General features: G+C 32.0%; 4 protein-coding genes across 6 annotated transcripts in view; 2 read left to right on the top strand and 2 right to left on the bottom strand.

Annotated features, from left to right (window-relative positions):
* Nucleotides 1-18,176, bottom strand: part of LOC148310225 (iron-sulfur cluster assembly 2 homolog, mitochondrial) — a 221,700-nt gene extending 203,524 nt beyond the window's left edge. The window contains exons 1-2 of one of the 2 annotated variants that reach the window (XR_015837426.1): nucleotides 17,846-18,176; nucleotides 15,501-16,371 (exon numbers count right to left, since the gene is read on the bottom strand). Coding sequence is in view for 1 of the 2 variants with exons in the window: in XM_088258863.1 (XP_088114989.1) it covers nucleotides 16,194-16,371; nucleotides 17,846-18,114 (447 nt within the window). In the remaining variant the exon portion in view is untranslated. Of the gene's footprint in view, nucleotides 1-15,103; nucleotides 16,372-17,845 lie in introns of those variants that run through there. The other variant, XM_088258863.1, reaches the window with a different exon arrangement.
* Nucleotides 6,013-14,737, top strand: LOC148310226 (uncharacterized). 2 transcript variants are annotated; one of them, XM_088258860.1, is made up of 8 exons: nucleotides 6,013-6,172; nucleotides 6,747-6,941; nucleotides 7,084-7,218; nucleotides 8,834-9,088; nucleotides 9,800-9,889; nucleotides 11,278-11,607; nucleotides 12,793-12,888; nucleotides 14,454-14,737. In XM_088258860.1, exons 1-8 carry the CDS (start codon nucleotides 6,107-6,109, stop codon nucleotides 14,595-14,597), a joined length of 1,311 nt encoding a protein of 436 aa, XP_088114986.1. In that variant the 5' UTR covers nucleotides 6,013-6,106; the 3' UTR covers nucleotides 14,598-14,737. The 2 variants fall into 2 exon arrangements, with proteins under 2 accessions (XP_088114986.1, XP_088114987.1); XM_088258861.1 differs by lacking the exon at nucleotides 7,084-7,218.
* A 543-nt stretch (nucleotides 18,177-18,719) lies between the features above and the next one.
* LOC148310224 (phosphatidylinositol N-acetylglucosaminyltransferase subunit H-like) lies at nucleotides 18,720-22,124 on the bottom strand. Its single transcript, XM_088258847.1, has 4 exons — nucleotides 21,700-22,124; nucleotides 21,221-21,348; nucleotides 19,259-19,333; nucleotides 18,720-19,019 (listed from the first exon to the last, which is right to left on the bottom strand). The coding sequence occupies exons 1-4, from the start codon at nucleotides 21,962-21,964 to the stop codon at nucleotides 18,921-18,923; spliced, it is 567 nt and encodes a 188-aa protein (XP_088114973.1). The 5' UTR covers nucleotides 21,965-22,124; the 3' UTR covers nucleotides 18,720-18,920.
* Nucleotides 22,125-22,768: 644 nt separating this feature from the next.
* The window catches only part of Polr1F (RNA polymerase I subunit F), a 185,870-nt gene continuing 181,776 nt past the window's right edge, over nucleotides 22,769-26,862 (top strand). Inside the window, exons 1-3 of the mRNA XM_088258844.1 lie at nucleotides 22,769-22,914; nucleotides 23,676-23,888; nucleotides 25,905-26,249. Coding sequence (XP_088114970.1) covers nucleotides 23,710-23,888; nucleotides 25,905-26,249 — 524 coding nt within the window. The 5' untranslated portion in view covers nucleotides 22,769-22,914; nucleotides 23,676-23,709. The remainder of the gene's footprint in view (nucleotides 22,915-23,675; nucleotides 23,889-25,904; nucleotides 26,250-26,862) is intronic.

Here is a 26,862-nt window from a genome sequence, read left to right as displayed (position 1 = left end):
TACTTTGGTGATTAGTATTTGGGAAAATTCTGCATTTTACCTTACAAATTGCAATAGTAATCACTGTTCAAAGAGGTCGGCACGTCTGGTGGACTTTGTATGCCTTGTTTGTTTAAGTGTTGTTTAAGCCTAGATTTGTCGAATAGGTACGTAATATCATTATTTCCTTTATTCCACATTGTTATAACACATGAAATGTGTACATGTATGTAGTGTTTTATTCTTCCTCCTGTAATCATAGATATCAGAAAACTACGCCTTTTTAAAAAGCAATATGTTCCCTCTCCATTTTTTTATATGTTACATTCTCGCGGCATTTCTTACTTATTATAATTAAACACGGACCAAAATCTTATTTCGAGACAGACGGTAATTTTTAGTGTAGGGATTGTCCGAGTTGAGAGAGTTTTTGCGTTATAACTCTTGTACAATCATCAATAATAATGATTTAAAGTAATAATAGCATAAAATTCTGGTTGTATAGTATTAATATATGCAATTTTAGAGGGAACACTGATTTTTAACATGATTTTTCAATACCACTTTTTGTCAGCTTTATATATTTTATACATATTTAATTATTATTACGAGTAGTGCCAATTTAGACAGCCAAAAATTTCTTATTTCTTTGGCTTTGATCAAAGTCATCCCCACGTTTCTGGTCATTATTTTTTTAATTTTATTTTTCTACTTAATTTTACACTCTGTTAAATCCTGTATTTGTTATATTTCTTAAACAAAAATTTCATAGCTTAATGATACTACTGTTAAAAGATAAAGCATATTTTAAACATGTGATAATTCTATGAAGCAAAATATCAAACAATGTATAAAATTGGTGGATTTGTGTGCTACAGTATAAAAAAATTCTTGTAAATCTGTATATTTGTAATTTTTTATAAATAAAAATATATGTATACTGTATTTGTGTAAAGTGTTTAGCGAACAGAATGTGTAAAAGCTTATTTCCTGGTTGTTTAGAATATGATTGAAAAATTGTTCTGATAAATTACTGAAAGTGTTCAATGTAAATTGTAATTCTTTAATGAACCCTTTGAAGGACATTAAGCTCTAATATAGATTTGAATCGTGTCAAATATGTCACATTATGATTTTTAAATGCATTTTATGGTGAAAAAAAAAGTATTTTTCTAACCAACTGTTAATAGTACGTATGTTGAAGATTTTAAAGCAATGTTGTGGCACTACGTTTCTCATTTGATTGAGTTAATTTTTAGTATAATAATAAATATCTGCAGTTAGAAACTCGAAATATTCTGGAAATAATAAAATATTTGTGACATACATGGATGTTGTGTACCTATAATTATTTCTACACAAATACGACATCTGTACATATTCTGTCCTGCAAAGGGTTAATTACGTATACATAGTACTTATTTGGCTTAGATTGGATAAAAAATAATGAAATCAGTATTTTAAAGCTGCAAGCCACTTTTGGGTATATATGTATTTAATTACATGTATCTTGATATCATTTTTAACATATTGCATATTCTGCTCAGAGCTATGAAATGTGTAATTGCTCGGAAACAAATTAAGGTAGTTCAAAATATAATGCATTAACACAGTAAATTAATGTTGTTAAAATTTATGAACTACATGTACCTTTTTTAATTTTTATATAAAAAAAACACTAATTATGTACTCATTTGTGGTATGTTCGCTTTTAAATTCTAAACAGATATGTAGTTTAAGGTACAGTTTAAGTCACTTGGTGTGTTATTTTCATTGATACTAATTTCTGTAGTCAATGCCGTTAATATATTCTCATAAATTGGAATTAAATTTAGCTTTGTTTTTTGCATAGGAAATTTACAAGGGAGGTATATTTGTATGATGCGATACCACATCATACTATTACTATTAGGTTTCAGAATCGAGTGATACGCATTACAAATAATTAAATTTAGTAAACTATTGCAAATACGGACGTGAATTATTATTTTATACAAATCTAGGCTGCTAAATACAAATATGAATTTATATTCAATTAATTATGGGACAGAATACTGATATTTTTGTAATTACATTTACCTGATTGGTATTTGAGGCAAATTACTGATTTTTATCCCGAGAATCTGAGCATTTGGCGACACGCTGTCTCGCAGTTGGGATGCCAGTGGGTGACCGCACTATTTGCTGAAGTATTTTACTGAGTAACGAGTTTATAATAACCTTTTTTTTAATGTAGTTTTCATGCCATCGACTTAGCACAAAAGTGCGTCAGATTGCATATTTGTATTATACAAGTTTATTAATTGTAATGTGTTATAAATAAAGAGTTTATTTATTTTATATTATTTATGGTTATGTGTGTGGGGACAACGCGGAAATTCCAAGTTGAACGATGCCCGCATCTCGAACTGTTTCCAAAAGGTCAATTGGACTATCGCAAGAAACTCAAAACAGTATATTCATTTGCTCCCACTAGGTTATATTTGGCAATTTGTAATAAAGAGTACTATGTTATTAGTGATATTTTAAAGTAGAATGTAGATTACATAATTATTATTGATTATTTAAAATTTTCAAACTGTTTTATAAATCTGGAAATATCACCATCTTTATTACAACATCCGTTTTTTTTAAATTTTAAAATGTATATTTTTTATATTAACTTTTCTGTGTCTTTTCCATATGCGTACTATAATTGTAAAATGTTTGTCATTATGTGTGTGATAATAATTGCAGGAATAATAATTCTATTATGATTTCCAAGGGATATTACGTACAAATTCACAGCAATTTTTTTTGGTTAATTTTCAACGTTGTTCGTACTTTAAAAAAATCAATTGATATTTTTTTATGATAAAATTAACTCATTATGGCGCACATGTATTATTTACTAGCCTTTATTCTTTTTTACTCTCTTCCGACTTATTTAAACATTGAATATGAATGAAGGATTGTGGTATTTCTTACTAATAACAAATATATGCACACAATTCTCTGTATTGATTGGTACATATTTATAGGAACATTATTTAGCCATTGTTTAAAGTATAAACTAATGTTTTTAACTTATTGGTATTCTTGTTATCGACATAATCCTAAAGTCACTATTCACAGTTAGCTGCCATGTGTACAATACAAATTAATGACTAGCTAAAGGAACACCTAGATAACTTATTATTTAGTTCCTTAGATAAGTACTAAATTATCAAGTTATAAGAGTCTCCGCTCGTATAAGCTGTTGGGTTGAGCCATTTCACGGGCAGTCTCTAGTTATGTCTTTATAAATAATATGTATTATGTTACTTATCTGTGTAAATAACATATTATATCTATGTAATATCAAGTTAAAACACAATGACTTGTATTTCTTTCTACGGCCTTTCCTCAAAATCAATACATTATTGATTTTGACTTATCGGTGACACTTTTATAATGATAATTAATTATTGGTGACACTTCATAATGATAATTAATTATTGGTGACACTGTATAATGATTATTAATTATTGTTGCATATTATGACAACATCATATTTTTTTAAAATGTAAAGCTTATGCTTAAAAAAAATAAAAAAAGTTTAAACTCAAATGCATTTTTATTATATTACATTCCCTCTTCCACGTAATGCAACGAGGTTCATATTGGCGTGTGCTCTGATGTTTACAACACCATTGTGATGATACATTGTATGAGAATACTAATGTATGATCGTTGAGTAGTGATTTTGCGGTGGAACTCTCTGGGAGTCATTTTCCAGAACATACATCGTAGATCTGTTTTATGTCGTTTAAATGAGTTTGGGTCCTTAATTTCTCTTTGTTCCTAGTTTCATCACTAGTTTCTCCACCCCGCATTCGTGTTGTATAAGTTTATAAAGGGTAAAAAATTATTATAATTTTAAAATATTAACAAATGAATGTGATATTCTTGTCATAATGAAAAAGAATGTGCCAATGGAGAATTAAACAAAAGTCTTAAATAAACAAAAAGGTGTTTTACATGATTTTAAGTATTTCTCATATTTAAAAATCTTAAATAAATCAATTGGTTGCCTACAAATAATTAAAAAAAAGGATTACTATAATATTTCATTCATTGTAGCCACAGCTTTTGATAAACGTATTTTCCTGTGTTGCTTTTTATGTAAATAAAAAAAAAATCTGAAAGCCATTTTTTTTCTAATTTTAAATAATTTGCTACATATAATAATAATAATTTACAGTATCTACTCAATGAATTAGGGCCACCCATTATTTTTTTGAATACTCTGAAATCTTTTGGATTATTATATTTATTTTACATAAATTCTTTCAGTTTTCTATTGACATCTAATATCATGTATATTACCTTCAATAATATGTAAAATATACCTTGATTATTTAAGCCTTTACAAAATTTCAAACCCTTTTTCTGAGAAAGGTCCCTAATTAGCACAGGTAGACAGATAGCTGAAAGTTCAAAAAATAGTCCTATCTCATTTATTAGTGAAGTTTCTTGAGTTCTGGTTATTGTTTTGTTCAGAGAGGTTATATAGTTATCGTGTCTTGTGAAAAAAACTTAATTTTTAATTTTAGTTCATAAAGTATATTTTTTTTTTGTAAACACAAGTGTTTTTTTTTAAAAGGACAAAATGGGAAAAAGTAGAGACATTTCTAAGAAAAAAAAGTCTAGTGTTATAGTGCTACTGAAATAAGGAATACTATCTAATAGAGAAATTTCAAAAAAAGAAAACGTTTCTCGTCAAACAGTGGACAGAATTTCAAAATCAATAAATAATCAGTCACCCGCCACCAGCAATCGGCGGAAGAACTGTCGTAGGATTAGAAAAACAACACCGAGGACTGATCGAAAAATCGTTCAAAGTGCCTTAGAAAACCGTAGTGCATCAGCAAAAACATTAAAAATAAAATTGGAAGAAGAGGATATAAATATATCGGTATCAACACTGAGGCGACGTCTTTACGAAGTAAATCTGAAATGCAGGCGCCCTGTAAAAGTACCAAAATTGACACCACGAATGAAAGCGGATCAATTAAAATGGGCCAGGCTACATCGAAATTACTCGGTAGATGATTGGAAAAAGGTATTTATTTAAATTGAATTTTCAACATATCATTTTAGTAAATAAACTTATATATTTGAATTAAACTTAAATTTTCATTATTTTTCAGGTCATCTTTAGTGATGAGTGCCGGTTAGAAGCCGTGACAGAGAGCCGTCAATTCGTCAGGAGAACACCAATGGAACGTTACAATGAGGCCTGTGTGGTAAAAGTTATCAAAAACCCCCCTGCAACAATGATATGGTCATGTATTATTAACAATTTACCTGGGCCGTTGTTTTTCGTGGAAGGAACAACGAACCAAAATTCCTATAAGCAGGTCCTCAAACGAATTTTATTGCCCTTCTACCATACCCTCGACCCAACAGAAGGTCCATACACCTTCATGCAGGATGGGGCACCTTGCCACCGGGCTAAATCAATAATAAAATTTTTGTCTAGCAAAAATCTGCCTTTGCTCCCCTGGCCTGGAAATTCTCCGGACCTCAATCCTATAGAAAACGTATGGAGCATGTTAAAAAATAAGGTATACTCATTTCCAAATCCGACAGTAGACTGTCTAAAAAAAAATATTTAAAAATTTGGTCAGAAGACGAAGAAATAAAAAACATGATAAAACAGTGCATTTTAAGTATGCCAAAAGAATTGAGGCAGTTATTTCTGCCAAAGGTGGAAATACTAAATACTAACTATATTTATATGAAAATATATGCATAATTTAAGCGTAATAAAGTGTTCATGTGTAAATAAAATTCAGTGTTGTTTTATTCAAGGTTTTCTCTGAGTTATTCCTGTTTGAATTCAGAAATTGCGCGAAATTCTGCGTGGCCCTAATTCATTGAGTAGATACTGTAGTACCTATCAAATCCACAAAACGGGGTTTATTGTCAAATTTATTAATATCATTCAAAGACAATAATTAGGTACGCCCATAGTCTAAAATCTAAGCATTCATCTTTCACTTTACATAGATGAATCGAAGTTTTCTGCCGGATGTCAAAAATGTCAGTGATTGTTTGACAGATGTCTTGTCTTTAAATATTTCTTTTATGTTTTGTACAAAATATGGAAGGCATTCCGTCCGGTGACCTGCAAACAAAATATCTCAAGTTGGCTTCGGAATATTCTAAAGTGAGTAGCACCAGTTATTCGTCTACTTGGACTTTCTCCGTGTAGTGGTGTGGTGGATTACTATGTTTATAGAGATTATATTAGTGGGCGTAGTGCATCATTATCACTTTATATCTAAGTGATTTGCCAATTCGTTAGCGTGTGAGCTGTTTAATTCAATTTAGAATACATATCTACTTAAATCGTTCGTAAAGTTACCTATCGAGATGTCTTTTGAGCCTGTGAATAAATATTCAATTTGGTTTTCCAAAGCTGTTAACACTATTTTTACGATTATTTTAAAGATAATCCTGGAAATTGTGTCGGGTTGTGGTCCCGCGGTTAGTGTCGCGGGCTCTTAAGTCAGCGTTTCTCGGTTCGAACCCACTCTACCACGATTTAATACCTATTTCTAATAATGAGCCGCGTAGGCTCACAGAAATAGTATAAAATTGAAATATTTGTGTAAATAAAAAAAAACAAAAATATTTGTCTTTAAAATATATATATATCGCACAAGTTGCAAAAGACTGCGATTTCATTAGATGTATTTGTCTCGTGGGATTTACGAACTTATTGTTTTTGTGACTAACAGATCAGATCTCATGTGCAAGTTTTGAAGAAGGGAATATTTGATGAGCAAGCCAGAAGAAATGAATTGAAGGAGCTGCTGAAGGACAAGGAGAAGAATCAGAGAAAAGGAGAATTAGAAATCGATTCCCTGAATTTTAGGAATCAGCAACTAACAAAGAGAATCGCTGTCCTTCAAGATGAGCTCGATGCAATTCAGGTACTTGATAATTCCATTTGTTATTTATGTCCTTATGAACGGTGAACTTCTGTGTCTTAGAGATATGAAAAGACCTTATAATCTCTATAAAATGAAATTTATTCTCTTCATTTTTTAAACTTATTTTCTCGGTGTGTTTCAGTCGCAAAAAAATAGTAAAAAAGGAAAACATAAAGATGAACGTAATCCCGTACATCGGGAAGAAGTGGCCAACAATTTGTTGCTACAAGAAGAGCTTCAAAAGAAAATAATTGAGAATGCACAACTAGTTTCACAGGTATTTTTATACTCGCTCGGCTACCGTACTGGAGGTCCCGGGTTCGATTCCCAGGGAGGTTCAAATAAATACAAGTGATTTTTTTCACTCTAATATTTATTCAATATTACCCTGGACTGGTACCTGAAGCGGAGGGCTGATCACCTTTCCTTCATGTGTAAATGATTAAGATAACACTGCGTTTATATGATGCAGTGCCCTATGCACCATGGGGTTCGGAAAAGGGTTTGATTGATTGATTTTTATACTCATTAATTTATTACATTGATTTTTTTTCTCCCGTCAGTAGTCAACCCCTAATAAATAATAATAAAACCCTTATCCCCACCCCAATGGTGCACAGGAAACTGCGTCATATAAACTCAGTGTTATCTTGATCGTTTACACATGAAGGAAAGGTGATCAGCCCTCCGCTTCAAGTACCAGTCCAGGGTAATATTGAATAAATATTACGGTGCAAAAATCACTTGTATTTATTTGACCCTCCCTGGGAATCGAACCCGGGACCTCCAGAACGGTAGCCGAGCGTGCTGACCATTACATTACTTGTATAATGTTCAACATTCTGCCCATTATTGAACATCTATACTGCATTATTTGTGGAAGATGTATATACGCACTGTTGTACGATTTATTTTGTATGTTTATTTGCAATTTTGATAGATTTTGAATTTTGCCTGGTGGTGCTGCCATCAGTTGAAAATTTGTGATATATATATATAGGTTTTTCCAATTAGACCCAGGTGAGATTCCTTCAGAGTAAAAAAAACATATATTTTTATCGAAAGATAGCCTGAAATAACATTTCAATTTTAGAAACTTCTAACTTGTTATTTCAGGCTCTGCTAAGTCGAATGCCTGGAATATTTGGAGTTCCATCTTCTTTAATGTAAAAACGATATATGCTTCGTCTCAATTGAGATACCTATCTATTTATGTGTCGCTTACTTTCAAAATCGGGCAGATCCAATTTTATAAGACTTTAAAATAAATACTCTATCGGAATGCCAATTGTGGGTTTTATTGTTTAAAATATTTATATACTTGAAAACCCTGCTAAAAAATACTTAAAAACAGCGTTGTATTTCAAATTCCGCTATATTCATGGAACTTGGCTTCTGACCTGTATCGGACAATCAGAGAACGGGGATAGGTTAAAAATTAAGATGACGTCATTATCGGTTTGTGTCTCGTGTTTTTATTTTAAAAACTGAAAAAAATCTTAAAAAAATTTTTAATTCTCTATTTCATAATATCTTATCTAAAGATAGAAAAAAATTTTAAACATTTTTTGGAAAATCAACTTATATGGATCTGGCAGATATTGAAAGTAGGCGACACATATACATATATTAATATATATATACCATAGAGTGAAAAACCCAGTGTTCAGACACTATTTTTTTATTTATTCTATCGGTAGAATAAAAAAAAGTGAATCATTAGTGATTTGTTCACTCATATATTTACTCGATATGTTACTCTGGACTTGCATATAAAGCGCCCGATTGATCACCATGCCTTCGTGTAATTTCGTCCAAATAAGAGTCAGATTATTACATATCATACTTGGATAAATGCAAGACGATTATTCGCTTTTACTTTGACTTTCTAGATGGCTGACAAGGATTTTGAACTATCCCAACTGAATCTGCGACTCGAAGATGCAGAGAAGCAACTATCCGAAGTGGAAACTAAATTTAAATGTGAAACATTAAAATTAAGAAGTCAAAATCAAGAACTACTGATGAGTTTGGAAACTGCTTCCAATAATAGAGATAAAAATAGTATCTCCAATCAACATACAAACTACAGACAGAGTCAACTGCCTAGTTTAAATGGAGATTTCCTTTCTGAGGCGGGGAGTTTGGTAATATTTTTTTAGTTTGTTGATATGCCTACTTGTAAATATTTGACAATCCTGTTTATCTGTATGTCATTAAAAATATAAAATAATGTATGGTTCCAATTACCAAATACAAGGTGCGCAATAATAACACAATAATGACATTGTTTATAAATTAAAAACACTTATTTTATTGAGAAACATAGATTTTTTTACTGCAATCATAAGTAAGTTACAAACCATTTGGATAATAAATTATCCATTTAATCTTTAAAGATGACGGCATATTTGATATAACATGCAATTACTCCAAAACATTATTACTGTGCATCTCTCCGACTCTTGAACACAAGCACATGTTACTATCTCGAAATTATTATTACATCCTTGCTAATACAAGTCGATTCTTTCTCAATATCGGATCTCTGCTTCTCATTATTGTCAGTACGAAAAAGATACTTGACGTTCTGTTATGTCTCTTGCCTCTAGCATCAAGGAAACGGTAGTCCAACTATTTGATGGTGTCAAGAACATAAGATAACTGAGATTTCATTTACCAAGCAAACCTCTTCACTGCCAATTCAGTGGAATGTCATTTAATTAATTTGACGACTACTTGTTTTGTTGGCTATTTCGGATAACTCATCATTCCCTGTTACCTGACCCTCGAACAATCTCATTTCATTCAGATAACAGGACTATTCTAATAACTTGATATAATGGAAATGTTTTTAGATGGGAAGTGAAGATGCTTTATCAGCTGAAGAATCGCACATCAACGAACAACTACACAAGAGCAGTCAACAACTAGTTAAACTGGAACAGGTTAGTAGAAAATAATATCTTATTTACCCTTAAATAGGAGTATTGACAATTCGTACTTCATATCGCTCACTCCTTTCAACAACGTCACATATCAAAAAACTTGATTTTTCAGATCGTTTTTAAAGTTTAAGAATATAATAAAATTTATTATAAATAAATATCAAGCCACTTATTGAAGTTTTTACTGTGCAACAGATCTTTTTAGGTTAAACCTGATGGTTTTTTCTCCATTTGAAAAATATTTAGTATATTTAAAAAAATAATTAAACAATACCCTTTCATCAAAATGCAAAAACAACATTTTCTGCCCTATAGCGGGTAAATATTAAGTTAAAAATATGCCTCTTTTGCTGGGATATAGTACATTTTATGGGCATTCCGAAAACATGCACAACTGAAAATTGTCAATTTTTGATTTATGACGTTCTTGAAAGGAGTGAGCGATTGTGAATTTACCTTATATTAGACACATATTGAGTACCCCATTTCTACGCTATGAAAATATTCTCTTTCTTTTCTTTGACCCTTGTCCACACTCAGATGGTGCATAGAGCCTTGATCATTAATTATGTGATGGCAAGATGATCAGTTCTGCGCTATAGATTATTGTAACTAGCAATATAAGATTTTAATTAATAATTCATTTTAATATTTTTAATGGGATTTAAAAGAGGATTCACCCCGAATGACTTTTCTTAAATCATCTCTTTCCTATAAAATATATTCTAATATACAAGAATCTGGAACGCCGGACTGATCACCTTTCGTTCATGAATGTAATTAACGATCAAGTTAACACTGCTTCAGTCCGATGTAGCCTATATTACAATGGATACGGATAGATCCATAAAAATGTTAGATCAAAGCACTCACACGCACACATACACACAGATTTTCTATTGTATTTGTTTCCTGCCATCAAGCCAAGTAAAAGTATTTCTATTTTCATATTTAAAATATTTGGCATGAATAATAGTTTTTCTGATTTCCTTTATTTGTTTAAAGAAGTTAAGAAAACCTTTCAAAATAAAGAAATGAACTGAACATTCATTTATACAACAGAAGTTTTTTTTTAAACAAAAAGAAATATTTGTGTTTTTATTATTTACACAAATATTTCAATTTCATACTATTTCTGTGAGCCTAAGCGGCTCATTATTAGAAAAAGGTACCAAATTTTGTGGGTTCGAACCAAGAAACTCTGAATTACGAGTCCGCGACACTAAGCACGGGACCACAACCCGACAACCCGATAAATTACATTGGATTAGTTGTAAATTAATTTTGAATGAACAGATCTACTTGAAGTGATCTTTACTGAACTGGGATCACGCTAAAAACCTATCCATTGTCATATTGTTATTTCTAATATAGCATGTCTATTTCAGGAAACCCAAGCACTTAGAATAGAATTTGATCTCATGAAAATAGAAAATGATCGGTTGAAAGCGCAAGCTCAAACTGTAATCAAATCAAATGATAAAAATGAGGCGACAGAAGGACAAGACACCGATGGAGAAAGTGTGGAATCCTTTGAGCCCGCGATTCCAAACGGAGTCATCACGGAAATATTGGGGAAAATGAGTTGCCCTTTCATTCTGAGCGATGAAGTTATAAAGAGAGAAGAGACTTTTAAGACATACTTCAGAGATAAACTCACAGAGCTGGTCGCCGAGAGACAACAATATGAAAGCATGAAAAAGCATTATGCAGACGAGGTATTTATATTTTATTACTTTTTGTTACATGATTTACCACTGTATTACCTTGCAGTAATCTTCTAATCTTCAAATTTATGGTATTTATTCACCAAAACAAAATATAAAAAATAATATTAATAAATTTGGAAAATTTAAATAGTGCCATTTTCGTAAAATACTACCTCAAGATGCTTCACTGTGAAACATTTAAAAGGGTGTGTATGAATCTGCAAAGGTAGTGTGTGGTATAGCGGTGCAAGGAAGGAAAAAAGGCGATGCATGGTGGGATGATGATGTTAAAAGATTAGTGAAAGAGAAGAATATTGCGCGGTCAAATTGTATAGCAGTAAAGACGGTACTAGAATTGGAAAAATAAATTAGAATAGATCCCAATCATATGTAGATGGTAATCACATTACTGAAATCACTCATTACTGTGTCATAATTATAGTATTTATACATGTTTATATTTAAAAAATTAAGATTCACTTAGTAAATACTAGTATTTCTATTCTTACTTATTTAGAAATGAAAATTATAAATTAGAGTTAAAAATGGATAGAGAATCAATTAATGAAATTTATTCATATAATTGAGTTTTTCCCGTAGACCATTCATTAATAACATGTGGGAGAAGGGAAATGCAATTATTATTCTTGCCATCAATTTTTCTATTATTTCTTTGATAATTTGATAAACAGTTTGGTACTGAGTCAAGTAGACGAAAACTCTGAACTCCAACGCCAATCCAGTACATTACTCATTTAAGGATAATCCAGAATCTCGACCAGTTTCGATCATAACTGAAGACATATCTTTTACAAATATCCCATCCTTTCAATTCAATTTGAATTAGAAATTCAAAGTCTTCTCCCTTGAACAAAAACTCTTTTTTCCCCTTGGAATTAATTGATTACGTTTAGTTAATACATAAGTTTGTATTTTGTTCAAATACATAGTAAATAAAAAAAATGCAAAACGCCCTTGAGATGTTTTGTAAGAAAAAATTGACAAATGTTTTTATTATTAGAGAACGACTGCAAAATTTCAAGTCATATTACAATTTAGTTGCACCAAAAAATGGGCAAAGGACATGAATATGGTTTGTAATAACATAATTGTAAATAAAATGTCAAATCGTCATTTATAATGACTATCACTCACTGTACATATGTTTATTTTGATTGCTTTAAATGTTTTCAGACCGAAGCATTGCATTCTCAAATGGAATATTTGCAGAAAGAGAAGGAAAATTCCGATCAAGCTTTACTGAATACCCAAGCAACTATTTGTAGACTGGTAAATATTCTTTATTTTTATTTTTGATAACAATTTTTAACACATTGTGGCCAAACTCCATAACTACCCAATATCAAAAACCATATGTACATTATTGATGATGGGTAAGACATACATGCAAGAATCAGAACTTATCCGATAAGTCATTTCTGAATCTCGACCACATAAATGTCTTTCACTATCTACCAAGAAATTATTTTTGTATGTAGCCCATAGATGGCATAATACATCGCTCATTCCTTTCAAGAAAGTCAAAAATAAAAAAAACTTGATTATTCAGAACGTTTTTAAAGTTTAAAAATATAATACGATGTATTAATAATAAATATCAAGGCACTTTTTGAACATTTTACTGTGCAACAGTTAGATAAAACCTGAAGGTTTTTTCTCCATTTGAAAAATATTTAATATATTTAAAAAAATTATTAAACAATACCTTTTCTTTAAAATGTAAAAACACTTTCTGCCCTGTAGCGGGTAAATATTAAGTTAAAAATATGCCGCTTTTGCTGGGATATAGTACATTTTCTGGGCATTCCGAAAATATGCACAACTGAAAATTGACGATTTTTGATTTATGACGTTCTTGAAAGGAGTGAGCGACATGTTCAAATCATACACCCATTTGAGGTTTTTGTCTATAGACCGGCATTTTAAATGTGTTTAATCTCATAATTCCTCATGTACGCGAGGAATATTTATGTTATTTAGTCCCAACCCTGAATTAATACAAAGGATATAATTTATATTTGAAGCACTAACTTTGTGATTTTCCATTTTATGATTAAAATGTTTTAAAATCACTATAAATATTGTATTATAACTTAATTATAATGTCTACCGGTTTCGAAGCTAACCGCTTCTTTATCAAGACTGATTAATACTAGTATATATGTATTAAGTTATAATAAAATATTTATAGTGATTTTAAAATAAAGTTACATTTTAATTATAACACAAAGGAGACTGCACACACTTGTCCTTGGACTGTCATAGCGACCTATTCAATAAACCGATTGCATCCTAATTACGAGTTATTATTATCGATACCCGAGTCCAGTAATACAAGTATGTGATTGTAGTGGCTTGCATTTTATATAAGCATATAAGAAGTGCTTACCCTGCCTTACTCACATTAAAAATAATATTAAAATTTATATATATATAATATAACAACTTGTTTACGGGAACGCTTAAAAGTGTCTTTTACGTACTGATGGCAGAGAGCGGGAGACGCTTATAAGCGTTTCGTTTGCTTACTTCTGGTAGAGCGCGAAAGATGAAAAAACATTGTACAGATCAAAATTGGGTTGCACTTACTTGTGATTTACCGAGGGTCAGGCAGCAGACTAAGAGTATAATTAAGGTCGGGGGTGATGAAAAATATGTTAACAATCTATTATTTTTGTGACAAAACATGTGCTACTTGATTTTGAATACTTGAAAGAAAGTAGTTGACTATGGCATTTTTAAAAATTATAAATGCTAATGTAATATTCAGTCAGCACCCCACTGTGTTACTGCTATTGCAGTCAATTAATTATTTATTGTGTTGAATTTCACAGGAAGATGAGCTACATTCAACCAGCACTAACTACGAACAACAACTTAGTATTTTAACGGAACATTTGGGAAACTTGAATGATAAATTGACTCAGCAATTTGAAGAGATTCAACATTTAAAGATGCAGTTGGGGAAAAAGAAATAAATATTCTGTCTTACGCGCTATCATATTTCATGTATTTGTGATTAAGTATATTATTTTCATTTATTTATATATCTAAAAATGATGTTATTATAATATTTAAATAACTATATTAAAAAATAATAATGAGTTGATTCTCATTTAAAAATATTCTTGTGGTTTTACTATTTATTTATTTTTTATCACAGCTGTATCCTCCTTAACTAATTCTCGATGGATTCATTCAAATGTTAACTTTTATCCTTTTTTACATCCCATCCCACGAAGTCATTTCACATATTTCTTTTATTTAAAAAAAATATGTTAATGGTATTTTTTTCCAACCAATGGCAACCCATTGATAGTAAGTAATTCAATACATTTAAAACTTTATCCTGTTGTTTGTGAAAAGATATCAGACCATCAGGAATAATTTTACTTATAAAAAAATATTTATAAGTACTATTTCTCGTTTAAACTTTAAATTTTAGCACAAAATTTTAATAGAAATGGCAAAAATCAAAAGACAATTTTCAAATAATATATATTTGTTACACCTGCATTTTAACCTTACAAATAATAATTATCTAAAATAAATAACACAATATTCTACCTATTTTGAAATTAGTTACAGTGGACCTTCTACATAACAATTTCTTTGGTAATCTAGCAAAAGTTCATCACCATTTCTAGCAAGACCAAGGTTGAAATTAATTATAATAAAAATAAATAAAACCCTTATCTGCACCCCAATGGTGCATAGGGCACTGCGTCATATAAACGCAGTGTTATCTTGATCGTTTACATATGAAGGAAAGGTGATCAGCCCTCCGCTTCAGGTACCAGTCCAGGGTAGTATTGAATAAATATTATAGTGAAAAAATCACTTATATTTATTTTACCCCCCTTGGGAATCGAACTCGGGACCTCCAGAACGGTAGCCGACCATTACACTACGGAGGCGGACGAATTATACAGCAATCAAACTTAATGTGGCCAACTGAAAGACAACATATTTTTAATGCATTATATCGCTGTATACATTACTGAAAGTATGTGTCCTAAACATTACCAAGTGACACACAAACTAACCTTACGGGCACAAATTCAGAATTTTTCAAACACGAATTTTGTGCAATTATTTTAATATCTAATATGTAGAGGTCTCACGTTCAAAAAATATACATAATTCAAAAGTATGTGAGTGCCTAGTGTTTTAAACCTTTTCTCTAAACCCTCATCTGCTCCCGATGATGCATAGGGCACTGCATCACATAAACGCAGTGTTATCTTGTTCGCTAACATATGAAGAAAAGGTGATCAGCCCTCCGCTTCAGGGTAATATCGAATAAGTATTAGAGTGAAAAATCATATTTATTTGACCCCACTCTGGGAATTGAACCCGGGACCTCCAGTACGGTAGCCAAGTGTGCTGACCATTACACTATGGAGCAGACTAAACTAGGCACTTACATACTAATATTAATAATAAAACAAAAACAACATTTACAATACAAACATATCAAATTAAGCCATCGTAGGCCACTAATGTGAGAATAATTTATTTGAGTATGTATATTACATTTGAATTTTTTGGTACAGGTCTGTCAGATATTCATTTTAGTCTAATTTTATGGCGAAACTCGCTCCGCACGAACATCCTAATTCGGCTTTAGGGTTTTTTATAACTCTGAATGCAGATTTGATGAGTTCTTCATGATAATCAACTGTCGCGCCTTGAACGTATTCTAGGGATGTTTCATCAATTACTAATTTTGCACCATCTTTTTCAAATACTCTGGAAAAATACAATATTGTTAGAATACAAAAGAACTATTTTGTATTTTGGACGGGTGTTTTTTACGCCTGCGGACCGCTGGCGACGGGATTTGATAATTGTGTACCTTAACAAAGAGATAAAAGTAATTTATAAGGCGAATGTAATTGGAAAAGGGAGCAGAGGAGACCGAGAAAAACTTGGCACGATCAGGTATGCCAAATACTTAGAAGCGGTCAGGTTAGGAGTCGAAACAATCGGCGGGTGTGTATGAGGAGATGCATGAACGTGGAAGAGGCGAGGAATGTTTGCAAAGACAGAATGGTGTGGCATTCTATTCTCTCTGCGTACCCCTGCAGGGAAGCGGCGTGATGGTTAGTTAGTTAACAAAGAGATTGATACATCACATCAATATAATTTTTTTATCTTTTCTGACTTTGAAATGAGACCAGTGCAGAAAATAAAAACACTATTCTCGTCCTTAACCTTTTAAACGCGTTAACTTTGTTCCTAAGAGACGCTCATGCGCGGCTGTATTTCGCCGTTTTTTAAATGATTACTTTTATCATGTATTTAGTTATGAAACGATTTATTTTCCTAAACAAAAACGTTCAATGGGATTCATTGTGCCTTTTTGGTACTCTATAATACACGTGTGTCACATTATTCTTGAAATATATCGTAATATAAACAAATTAGATCGTAACAAAAATAAATCAAAGCACGCATCGTGTGTCACTCTTACCCACTGGCGATGCGTAGCGTCGAGAGTGAGACAGATATAGGGCATGATTATGGCGCGGACTAATTACCAACCGCAAGAAAAATCAGGGATCTGTTGTTTTATTTATCCTTGTGATGTTACAAATTATTAGTCAGATATTTCAACAGATGTCATAAGGCCGAGGATTGACGTATTATTTTATCCAAAGTTCCACACCATGAAAAAATCCCTCCAAGTTGAACTGAGGTTCGAAACTTGGAGCAAAGTGAAAACACAAACGCTTATGTCAGCCGCGTATGGGGCATGTCTTGTTAAAACACATACGCTTATGCGAGCCGCGTGGATCCGGTTAAGCATCACTCGAACGAATAGGTAGAAATACCTTTCCCATCCCAAGTGAGTTACAATTTTAATATTTTTTAAAAGACAGAAAAGCTTTTTAATTTATTTGAAATAATAGACGAAATGTACTTAAAAAATGTAAATTTATTATTAATTACGAAATTTCATATTTATTTACGTATTGCAAATACAACAAATTGTTGCACATCGATTTACATGAAAAATAAAATCAATTACAGCTTTTCCATTTTTCTTCTTCACGTATTTTATTTAAATGAATGGTTATGAAAAATGCGGGATTTCCGAATTAACTTGGAAATAAAATACAATAAAATGGATTTTCGCAGGAAGGTTTTTTCGGAACGATTTTTTCACACAATTTTGGAAACTCATTTAAGACAATACATAATTATTGATTAGGCGCCTTACTTGTCATCTGGTAATAATTTATCCTCGAGATCAAATTTATATTGGAAACCAGAGCACCCTCCTCCCTCGACAGACAGCCGGAGAAATGAATTTGAATCTTTACATAAATCCTTTAATCTTTTAACGCAGTCGTCGCTCAGACTCAGTTCTTGCGTAGTATTCTGGTTTAATGTGATTTCTTCATTATTTTTCGCAGCTGAAACTAATCTTAACTGACTGTGAGTATTAACAAATGTTTTAAATATTCTACGCACGAAAATTTGAGACATTTCGTATTTTGACGAAATAAAAATAATGACATCTGTCAGAAAATATTATTATATGACAGTGTAGCCATATAAAAACCAACAAAGGAAATTAAAAAACGTATCTACTTTAATACAAAACTGGGGTACGTTGTGTATAATTTTGAAAGACCAGAAATAATCGATTTCCGCCAACATAATGCTTGCATTACGTACATATTTTTTACACTTATACGTCTGTGAAACATGGTAACTTACAAGGGCCCAGAGCAGCTGCATGCTCAGCTTTAAGAATGGAGTCTGCCAAGCATTTGTCATACGGGGATTTGACTGTGAAAAATAAGGAAATGAGACGCAGCAACTCATAGTCACAATCAACGTCAAGAAAAGGTGATTTAGTTGGCTAGCTCATTGTCTTCGGAAGTCACCCAAGAGCCTTAATCAAGCTTACCTCTTTTATCAGGTTTCCGCCACCCAGGACTTCCACTACTGACAATTTGTCGACATTCCCAGTCTGAGCTTCGAGACACGAATCTGACTTGGGACAAAGGGCTCGAAGGAAGTTTACGGACTATGTATGCTCCACTACGGGAAAGGATATGGATTAAGTAAGTTTAATAAGATACAGAAGATATCTTCAAGTTTATATCATGATTCAGAAAAGCGCAGTGTTATTTTCAAATTAATTTCTAGTAATAAATATACAATAATTTAAACATAAATAAAAAAAACTTCAGTTAACATTTAAAAATTATATACATTTTTTAATATGATTTGTAATTGTTTTTATATTTACTATATTACCTATAATACCCTATAAAAGTACAATATTAGCTTAGTTTTTCACTATAATTCCTTTTATTACTATTTAAAATGGCTTCCATTTCCTGGTAAATAACTTCCAAGCAACTCAAGCGGGGTTTTGTATTCTGAAAAAAGGAAAACTATTAGGTTTTCATTATTTGATTGAAAAAGCAGTTAAAAAATAAATAATTTGATATTTTTAAGACGATTCAACCAATAACCATATGGGTACTGTGCAGTCTTATGGGGTGTAGGTATTGGAATTACAATAAATAAAAATAAATTCTATCATTCTTGTCCTAGCTAAATTATGAACAAAATCAAATCAGAATAAAATTATTTACATAAACAAATTTGTAATTACCTTAAAAAGCGTCACAAGTGATTTCTTTTGTGAACAGTCTTTAACTATTACTGTTAAAATATAAATAATGCTTTGCTGAAAACAACAAAAAAGGATAAATCACATGTCTAAAGCACTCGTATATTCTCCCTAACCTTTTACTTTTTCTTGTCATACTGATTCATCAATGCATCGGTGGTCAAAACTGAATTTTTTCAAAACTCAAATCACTTATCAAATTATTATTTTTTTTTGCTTGACTTGTAAAAAATCAATTTGGTCAGTATTTGAAGTTTATGATTATTCTACGTCTAATATGTAGTTCAAAGAGGATGGGAATATGGACAGTTACCTCCAACAGAGCAATAATAATGGTAATAAACATCATGTAAAAAGTCTTGTAATGAATAATAATTGTTAGTATAAAAGCTCATCTTAATCTGCTGTACATTTTTGTATTTGTGAGTATATATTCAATTTTGAATATTTCCATATTTTAAAAGTCAGTACTTTCATAATTTTTATAATTTCATCTCATCCTAGATGCAAGCCCAAGAGTTACTGCTGACTGCCGGAGGAAGACAGTGAACATTGAGCTTTGAGCTCCTCGCACTTGCACAGTGCAAGTATGCAAGAGTGAGATGCGAATATAGTGTCACGCTTCCCGCACACTCTTCGCGCGCTGTTTATACGCGAATTTGTTTCCGATATTCACAAAATACCTCCGATGTACCCGAAAAATTCTGATTATTATTAATATTATTTTTTAAATCAATGCGTAAATATGTTATGGAGGAATACCTAAAATCTTGTCTAAAGCCTTGTATTTATTACATTTATAGATATATTGATGGTTATTAGAAGCAATGTGTACTAGGTACACAACACCGGGAAGGGACGGTTAATGGACTGGATTCACTATTTCATCAATTGATTTGACATTAACTTTGTGGAATAATATCGACGGCCCCTACGTAAAGTACTTTATCTGCAAATCTGTTACTTCACAGGAGAGAGCTTAGAAGATTTTTTCACCGTATTTTTTTTTTATAAATTAACGGTTTTATCTGGAATTGTTAACTAGTATTATACATTGAAAAACACGATCAAATAATGTATTAATTAGTTTTAAAACTTTATGCTTTGTCAAAACTAAGAAGTTGGTGTTTTAGGAGTTCAGTTTATTTCGAAAATTCGATGTAGATTCGATGTTATACGCCTGAAAACTAGGCATAATTTATTTTATATATATTTTTTATTTATTTATATTTGTAGATAACAGTCTGTTGATAACATACACCAAATATCTCAAAATTGACAAAAATGTAGTTAGAGCACCTTACGTCGGGCACGTCGATATGATGATTAAAATAAAAATATAAAACACTTGTAAACTCTATATTAGACTCTATATAAGACCCTCTATATAAGACCACTTTTTGAGTTTATTAATGTAAACACGACTAGTTTCGAGAAGTACAGATGTTCTCATCTTCTTTTCTTCTTCATGTGTCCAGCCGGGTCCCCCCGACGTTGACGATCCCTCGGGAGAAACCTTGTCTGTCCTGGGCAGCATGAAACAGCTCCTCCACATCTCTCATCCCGGTCCACTCCCGAATGTTCCCGAAGCCAGGAAAGCTGACTTCTTCCAGCCCCTCTACGACCCTCAATCTTCCCTTTTATGAACAGTTGTAGAATGGCATACTTTTCACATCAACAGGTGAAAATACAAGACTAAGCAACAACAGTTCTCAAAACTAGTTGTGTTTACATTAATAAACTAAAAAAGTGGTCTTATATAATTGTTTTATTTTTTATATTGAAATCATTGCAATTTTAGCAGATGAAAAGAGGTTCTAAGGATTTAAAGGTCACTTTAGTTTGTATTGATTGGCAAATTTTGACTGTACTAAAGGCGAATATCATTTTGAATAATAATTAATGACAAAAAACCATTAATAGATTTAACAAAATTATATTTACCATGTGAATAACTTCGTTAATGATCATACCATCTATGTTCTGCCAATGAATAAAATTATTTTTCTCTAACTTTAAACCGTGTTTAGTAGTATATTGGATTCCAATACAGGGAATTATCAAAACGGATTCTGAAAAAAAAGTATATTGAAATATGTATATATTGAAATATTCATAGGGTATTATACTTCTAAAGGGGCTCCAGAGAATATTTTTAAAAACAATGTTTTTTGCATACAATTTTCAGATCTTAACGGTACCACATAATAGTTTGCAAAGACAGGTTGGTGTGGCATTCTATTATCTCTGCCTACCACTGCGGAGAAGCAACATGATGATTTATATATATATATATATATATATATATATATATATATATATATATATATATATATATATATATATATATATGTGTGTGTGTGTGTGTGTGTGTGTGTGTGTGTATAACGATAATAATAATAATAAAATAATCTAATTAATACCTTCAGTAACTCGGCAAGATTCGAAATAAAGTGTAAAAATTACAAAACATACAGCAAACACATAGTAAGAGAAAATCGTGCAATCCAGGTGTCTCAGTAATACGAAAAATGCAGGTAAAATTACGCTCAGCGCTAATTTGTTGTTAAATTCATTTTTATATTGTATTATAAATTGATATCCATCCTGTAAAGAACCAATCTTTCTACACGTCAGGATTATTGGTGTAGCATTAACGTTGTTGTATTGACTTATAACTGCTGTCATTTTTCTCTCCTTAATGGATATAAATCTTGTAAAACATTACATATTTCACTTTTTGCTACAGAAATCGGCTTCAATTTTCAAACGAACGTGTGAAACGTCAAACAAAACGTCAAAAAACAAAACAACCGAGAAAAAGATAAATAAATACTTGCTAAATCAGCTCCAAAGTAGGTAGGCACCTAATTTTTCTTATTTTTTTAATGGCTATTCACCATTTTGTAGTATCTAGCCAATGTCAAACTATTTTTATTTATTAACATTTTTACATCTGTTTTTAAAATATTAGTATTCTCGTTAGTAGGGTTAGTATTATATGTAATGGATGTTTGATTAGAAAGTTATTTTACATTTATAGTACGCCTTTTAGGAATTTATTCACTTATGAATATTTATTCACTTATAAATTTACAAATTATTTCACATACAAATTTGTTAAGGGAGGTTAATAAAGTTGAGGTATTAGTAAGAAATGGACTTTTACTGCTGGAAAGATCTGATAGGAAGCTGTAATTTAATGAGCATCCAAAGAAAATATGATCCAGATTTTGCTTTTCAAGACATGTATTCTAAACAAGTGAGAACCACAATAGCAGTAGCTGATCCGCATTCTGCAGAATATTTTTGTTTCGAACTTGCTTAAAGTTACCCGGAAGACCCAGGGTTCCTCAGATACTAAAAGAGTAAATTTGAAAAAATTTCCGGTAAGCACCTAAGGTACATTAACACATTATTGAACTTTTTGGTATGGTTGATACATGTGATATATCATCTATGGTATTATAGGTATTGAAATGTAAAATTTTTAGGTTATCTTTTTTGTTGACAATTGACAGAAAGTGATCACTGGTCAGAAAGTGTAAATAAAAATTATTGTTTATGTAATATAAATTCACATAATTATACATTACATAAATTACTTGGAACCCCCGAACTAGTTTTCCTTTTATGAAGTATGTTTTTTTACACTCATAATTAAATATGGTTTATGTTTTGCCATTATTATGAACTGAACATTCAACGATCATCTTCAGATTGTAAATTCGAAGTAATAAACAAGTGTTTCTCTGATTCCTCTTAAGCATATAATATATTACTTCATCCTTATATTTTTGTCTTGTTAGATAAATAAGAGCGAATGGATAACGAGAGAATGACTTAGAAAATATATGAGGCGAATGTGAGCGGGAAAACAGAACGAGGACGACTAAAAAAGACTTGGCGCGATCAGATCAATCAGAACCTAAAATCTGGTGGTGTCAAAAGTCTGCGTAATCAGAGGGCATGTATGACTAGATGTATGGATGTGAAGAAGGCGAGGAGTGTATGTCAGGACAGAAGAGTGTGGCGTTCAATCCTTTCTGCCTACCCCTGCGGGTAAACGGCGTGATAGTAGTAGTGGTAGTAGTAGTAGATATACCTGAAATAATATACATACAATTTAGTTACCGTAGAACGGGGCTACTTGAACTTTGATGTGTTACTTGAGCCCAGTACAAAAAAATAGTTAGATCGTGGTATCGATCGAAGTATCGTGACAATAAGTGTCACCTGTCAGGGAAACAATGAATCATGTCGAAACGTTTATTATTGTAGACCAAATACAGATTTAAAACTTTTTTTTGTACTGGGCTCAAGTAACACATCAAAGTTCAAATAGCCCCGTTCTGCAGTATATATTTTGTTGTGATACGTTTTTTTTTAAATGTTTTAGATAATATTTGCGAAGATATGCAACCAGAAACAATATGACGAGCATCATAAAATTTTCATTGAAAGAGTTAAATACTCTAATCAACGATGAAAACTCGTGTGTTGTGAAGAAGACTGTTACCCAAAATTTGGCATTCCAACCATGGTGTCTCTCAAACTTGAAGGATTCCATAGAAAAGATTATGGACGACAAGATCGGGAAATATGACAAAGAGTATGTGATTTTTTTTGGCACTTTTGTATATTATTGTGTTAGAAATTACCCTTCTAGTTACACGCTTAGTGAGAAATATTTAAATATTAAAAAGCTTCTTTTCAACTCACCAATAGATGTCTCTAGTGATGTTCTAGTGATGCAAGAAAAATGTTTCAAAACTGGTTCATATTTATAGAACTTCCAAGAATTTGAGTAAAGTGGTTGTCAATAATGGGAAGAATTGGTGAATGATACACGTGTGTAAAGTGATCACTTAAACCAGCCTATGACGGTCGTCAGCCCCGTAAATGCCCAGACTCCATATTCTTCTTCATCTTAGATGAGATGTCAAAAAATAATATAGAAATATTTCCTATCATTCGGTGTCGAGTTGTGGTCCCGTGGCTAGTGACGCAAACCGTTGAGTCAGAGTTTCTCGGTTCGAACCCACTCTACCACAATTTGATACCTATTTCTAATAATGAGCCGCTAAGGCTCACAGAAATAGTATGAAATTGAAGTATTTTTGTAAATAATTAAAACAAAAATATTTCTATTTCATTTTTGTTTTAAATAATTAAAAATCTTTGAAATAAGTTTTAAATAATGAATGAAATGAGTTTAAATACAAATAAAATTGAGTAGTGTTTTAGTCAATAATGGGTAGAATGGTGAATGTTACAGTGGAGATTGACTGGAGCATTTCGTTGTAACATAACGTCGTAACGTCACTCGCGGCGAGCATCCGAAATTATGGATAGAGCACTCCACTCGCTGTACTGACTATACGAATGCTCGCATCGTAACGTGTTACGTTATGACGAAATACTCCGGTCAGTCTCCACCTTTACATTTGTGTTAAGTGATCACTTAACCCGATGATTTTTTGCCTTACATATTTCATCTATATTGAGATGTAAAAATAACTCGTGAGCGGAGAAACCCAGATTTGTGAACAAAAATTTGGACACACTTAAAGTGTTGTAAAAAAACATGAATTTGTTAGCTTCTTATTTGAAGCGTTGAGTTCTATATATCTTACTGGAGCATGCGAATTCAACAAAATTTGACGAAAACCGAATTCAGATGATAAAATTGTATTTAGTTGACAGTTGATGAGTCATTATTGTGGATATGTTCAGAAATGTACTGTAAAGAAAATTTAACACATTGACTGCCATGTCGGCTACTAGTGGGCGATACGAGACATCAATTGCGTCTCGTCAGCCCCCGAATGCTGACATTTTGTATCTTATATTGACCTTATTTACACACACTTTCAGTGGCCAATTGCCACTTGAAATGCCGTGTGTTAGCGAATGGAGGCTGACATTTTGTACCTTATATTGACCTTATCTACACATATCACCAGTGGCCAACAAAAAGCAATTGAAATGCCTCGTGTCGATCACCGGTACTTGACGTGGCAGTCAATATGTTTTTTTTTTCCTCTTTCACATTTTTGCACCCTGCTTATAAATGCAAGGTCATGCTACGGGTAAGGGATTCTTACACTTTTACTATAGTGCTTTCCAGTATACATTATGTGGGAGAAAAAAAAGAGGGTAGAGCAGCGTTCAGCCACTTCACTCCACTACATTTAGCTCCTTAAATATTGGTCATAGTTATTCTACAATTCCCGGTTCCGACGTTTATCCTCCTTCATTGTAGTTTTTCACCTCCACAACTATACTTTCCGGGTAGTCCATGTACAACTTGGTGACGACTCCGCTTCTTAGCATCTCCTGCGGGTTCAGGGAGTCGATGTTGTCAATATGTTGAGCGACTATTTTTTGTAATTTGTTTGACTGTATGAGGAATTTCTCATCACTTTCCTTATCATTATTTCACTATTATTGATAAATTCCGTATACAGTTGAACAAATTACAAAAAATATTCGTTTAACACATTGACAAAGTGAAGGATGAATGATAAGGAGAGTGTCATATTACCATACCACAAAGTTAAAAATGCTTTTAATTTACAAAATAATTTATCGTCATCAAAAATATGGTTTGTTTTGTATCCGGCAGATTAAACGGGATTATCGTGAGTTACAAGAATATTAAAATACTAGACGATCTCTGCGCCATCCGTCAGGACAGTTCGGAAATATATTCCGACGTCAAGGCGGACCTGTTCATCTTCCAGCCCTATGTGGGTGCGACGCTCCACGGGATTATCAACAAGCACTGCACCACTCATCTCGGGGTTCTCGTGCACAAAGTGTTCAATGTGGTGATTCCGAGGCCGACTGATGAGCCCGGGAATAAGTGGATCGGTTCACAGCTCTCCACCGGGCAGAAGGTCGTGTTCAAAATCGTGGTCCTCGATTTGTTTGGAGCTCTGCCGTACATTCGAGGATGCCTTGATGAGAAGTAATTATTTATATATTTCTTAAAATTCACTTTTTCACTTTTTTTAATTTTTATGTGTATAAGCTCATGGTCAGCACGCTCGGCTACGGTACTGGAGGTCCCAGGTTCGATTCCCAGGGGGTGGTCAAATAAATATTAGTTATTTTTTCACTCTTATATTTATTCAATATTACCCTGGACTGGTTGGTACCTGAAGCTGGGGCTGATCACCTTCCCTTCATGTGTTAACGATCAAGATAGCACTGCGTTTATATGATGCAGTGCTCTATGCATCATCGGGAGCGGATAAGGGTTTTAATAATAATAATAATTAATTTGACTTTTTTCATATAAAAAGAAAAAAATATTTTTTCTTCCTGACAAAATAATAAAAAGAGTGAATGAAATCTGTAATTATGGGTGCCAAAGTCCATTATTACTATTTTTTTAAATATGTAAAATTTCTCGTATTAAAGTATTTTTAAATTATCAAATGTTTTCTATGAAAATCTCCACGTTGTTTTGGAGGCCAAAATTTTGTAATATATTTCAATCTTATTATTATCTTATGTTTAAATTTAACTATTGTCATACTTTGTATTTTTTTCACTAAATAAATATTTTACTATTTTTA

The sequence above is a fragment of the Brachycentrus maculatus genome, unplaced genomic scaffold, assembly GCF_059751285.1.
Source record: "Brachycentrus maculatus isolate JH-2025_06_01 unplaced genomic scaffold, ASM5975128v1 h1tg000104l, whole genome shotgun sequence".
Lineage (NCBI taxonomy): Eukaryota > Metazoa > Arthropoda > Insecta > Trichoptera > Brachycentridae > Brachycentrus > Brachycentrus maculatus.
This window is presented reverse-complemented; position numbering and strand designations above follow the sequence as displayed.

Coding starts and splice junctions, on each gene's coding strand:
- LOC148310226 (XM_088258860.1), top strand. CDS start 6,107: ATGGAAGGCATTCCGTCCGGTGACCTGCAAACAAAATATCTCAAGTTG. Junction 6,173..6,746: donor TGGCTTCGGAATATTCTAAA/GTGAGTAGCACC, acceptor TGTGACTAACAG/ATCAGATCTCATGTGCAAGT. Junction 12,889..14,453: donor AAGCAACTATTTGTAGACTG/GTAAATATTCTT, acceptor TGAATTTCACAG/GAAGATGAGCTACATTCAAC.
- LOC148310224 (XM_088258847.1), bottom strand. CDS start 21,964: ATGACAGCAGTTATAAGTCAATACAACAACGTTAATGCTACACCAATA. Junction 19,334..21,220: donor TTAACGAAGTTATTCACATG/GTAAATATAATT, acceptor TGTTGTTTTCAG/CAAAGCATTATTTATATTTT. Junction 19,020..19,258: donor CACTTGTGACGCTTTTTAAG/GTAATTACAAAT, acceptor TCCTTTTTTCAG/AATACAAAACCCCGCTTGAG.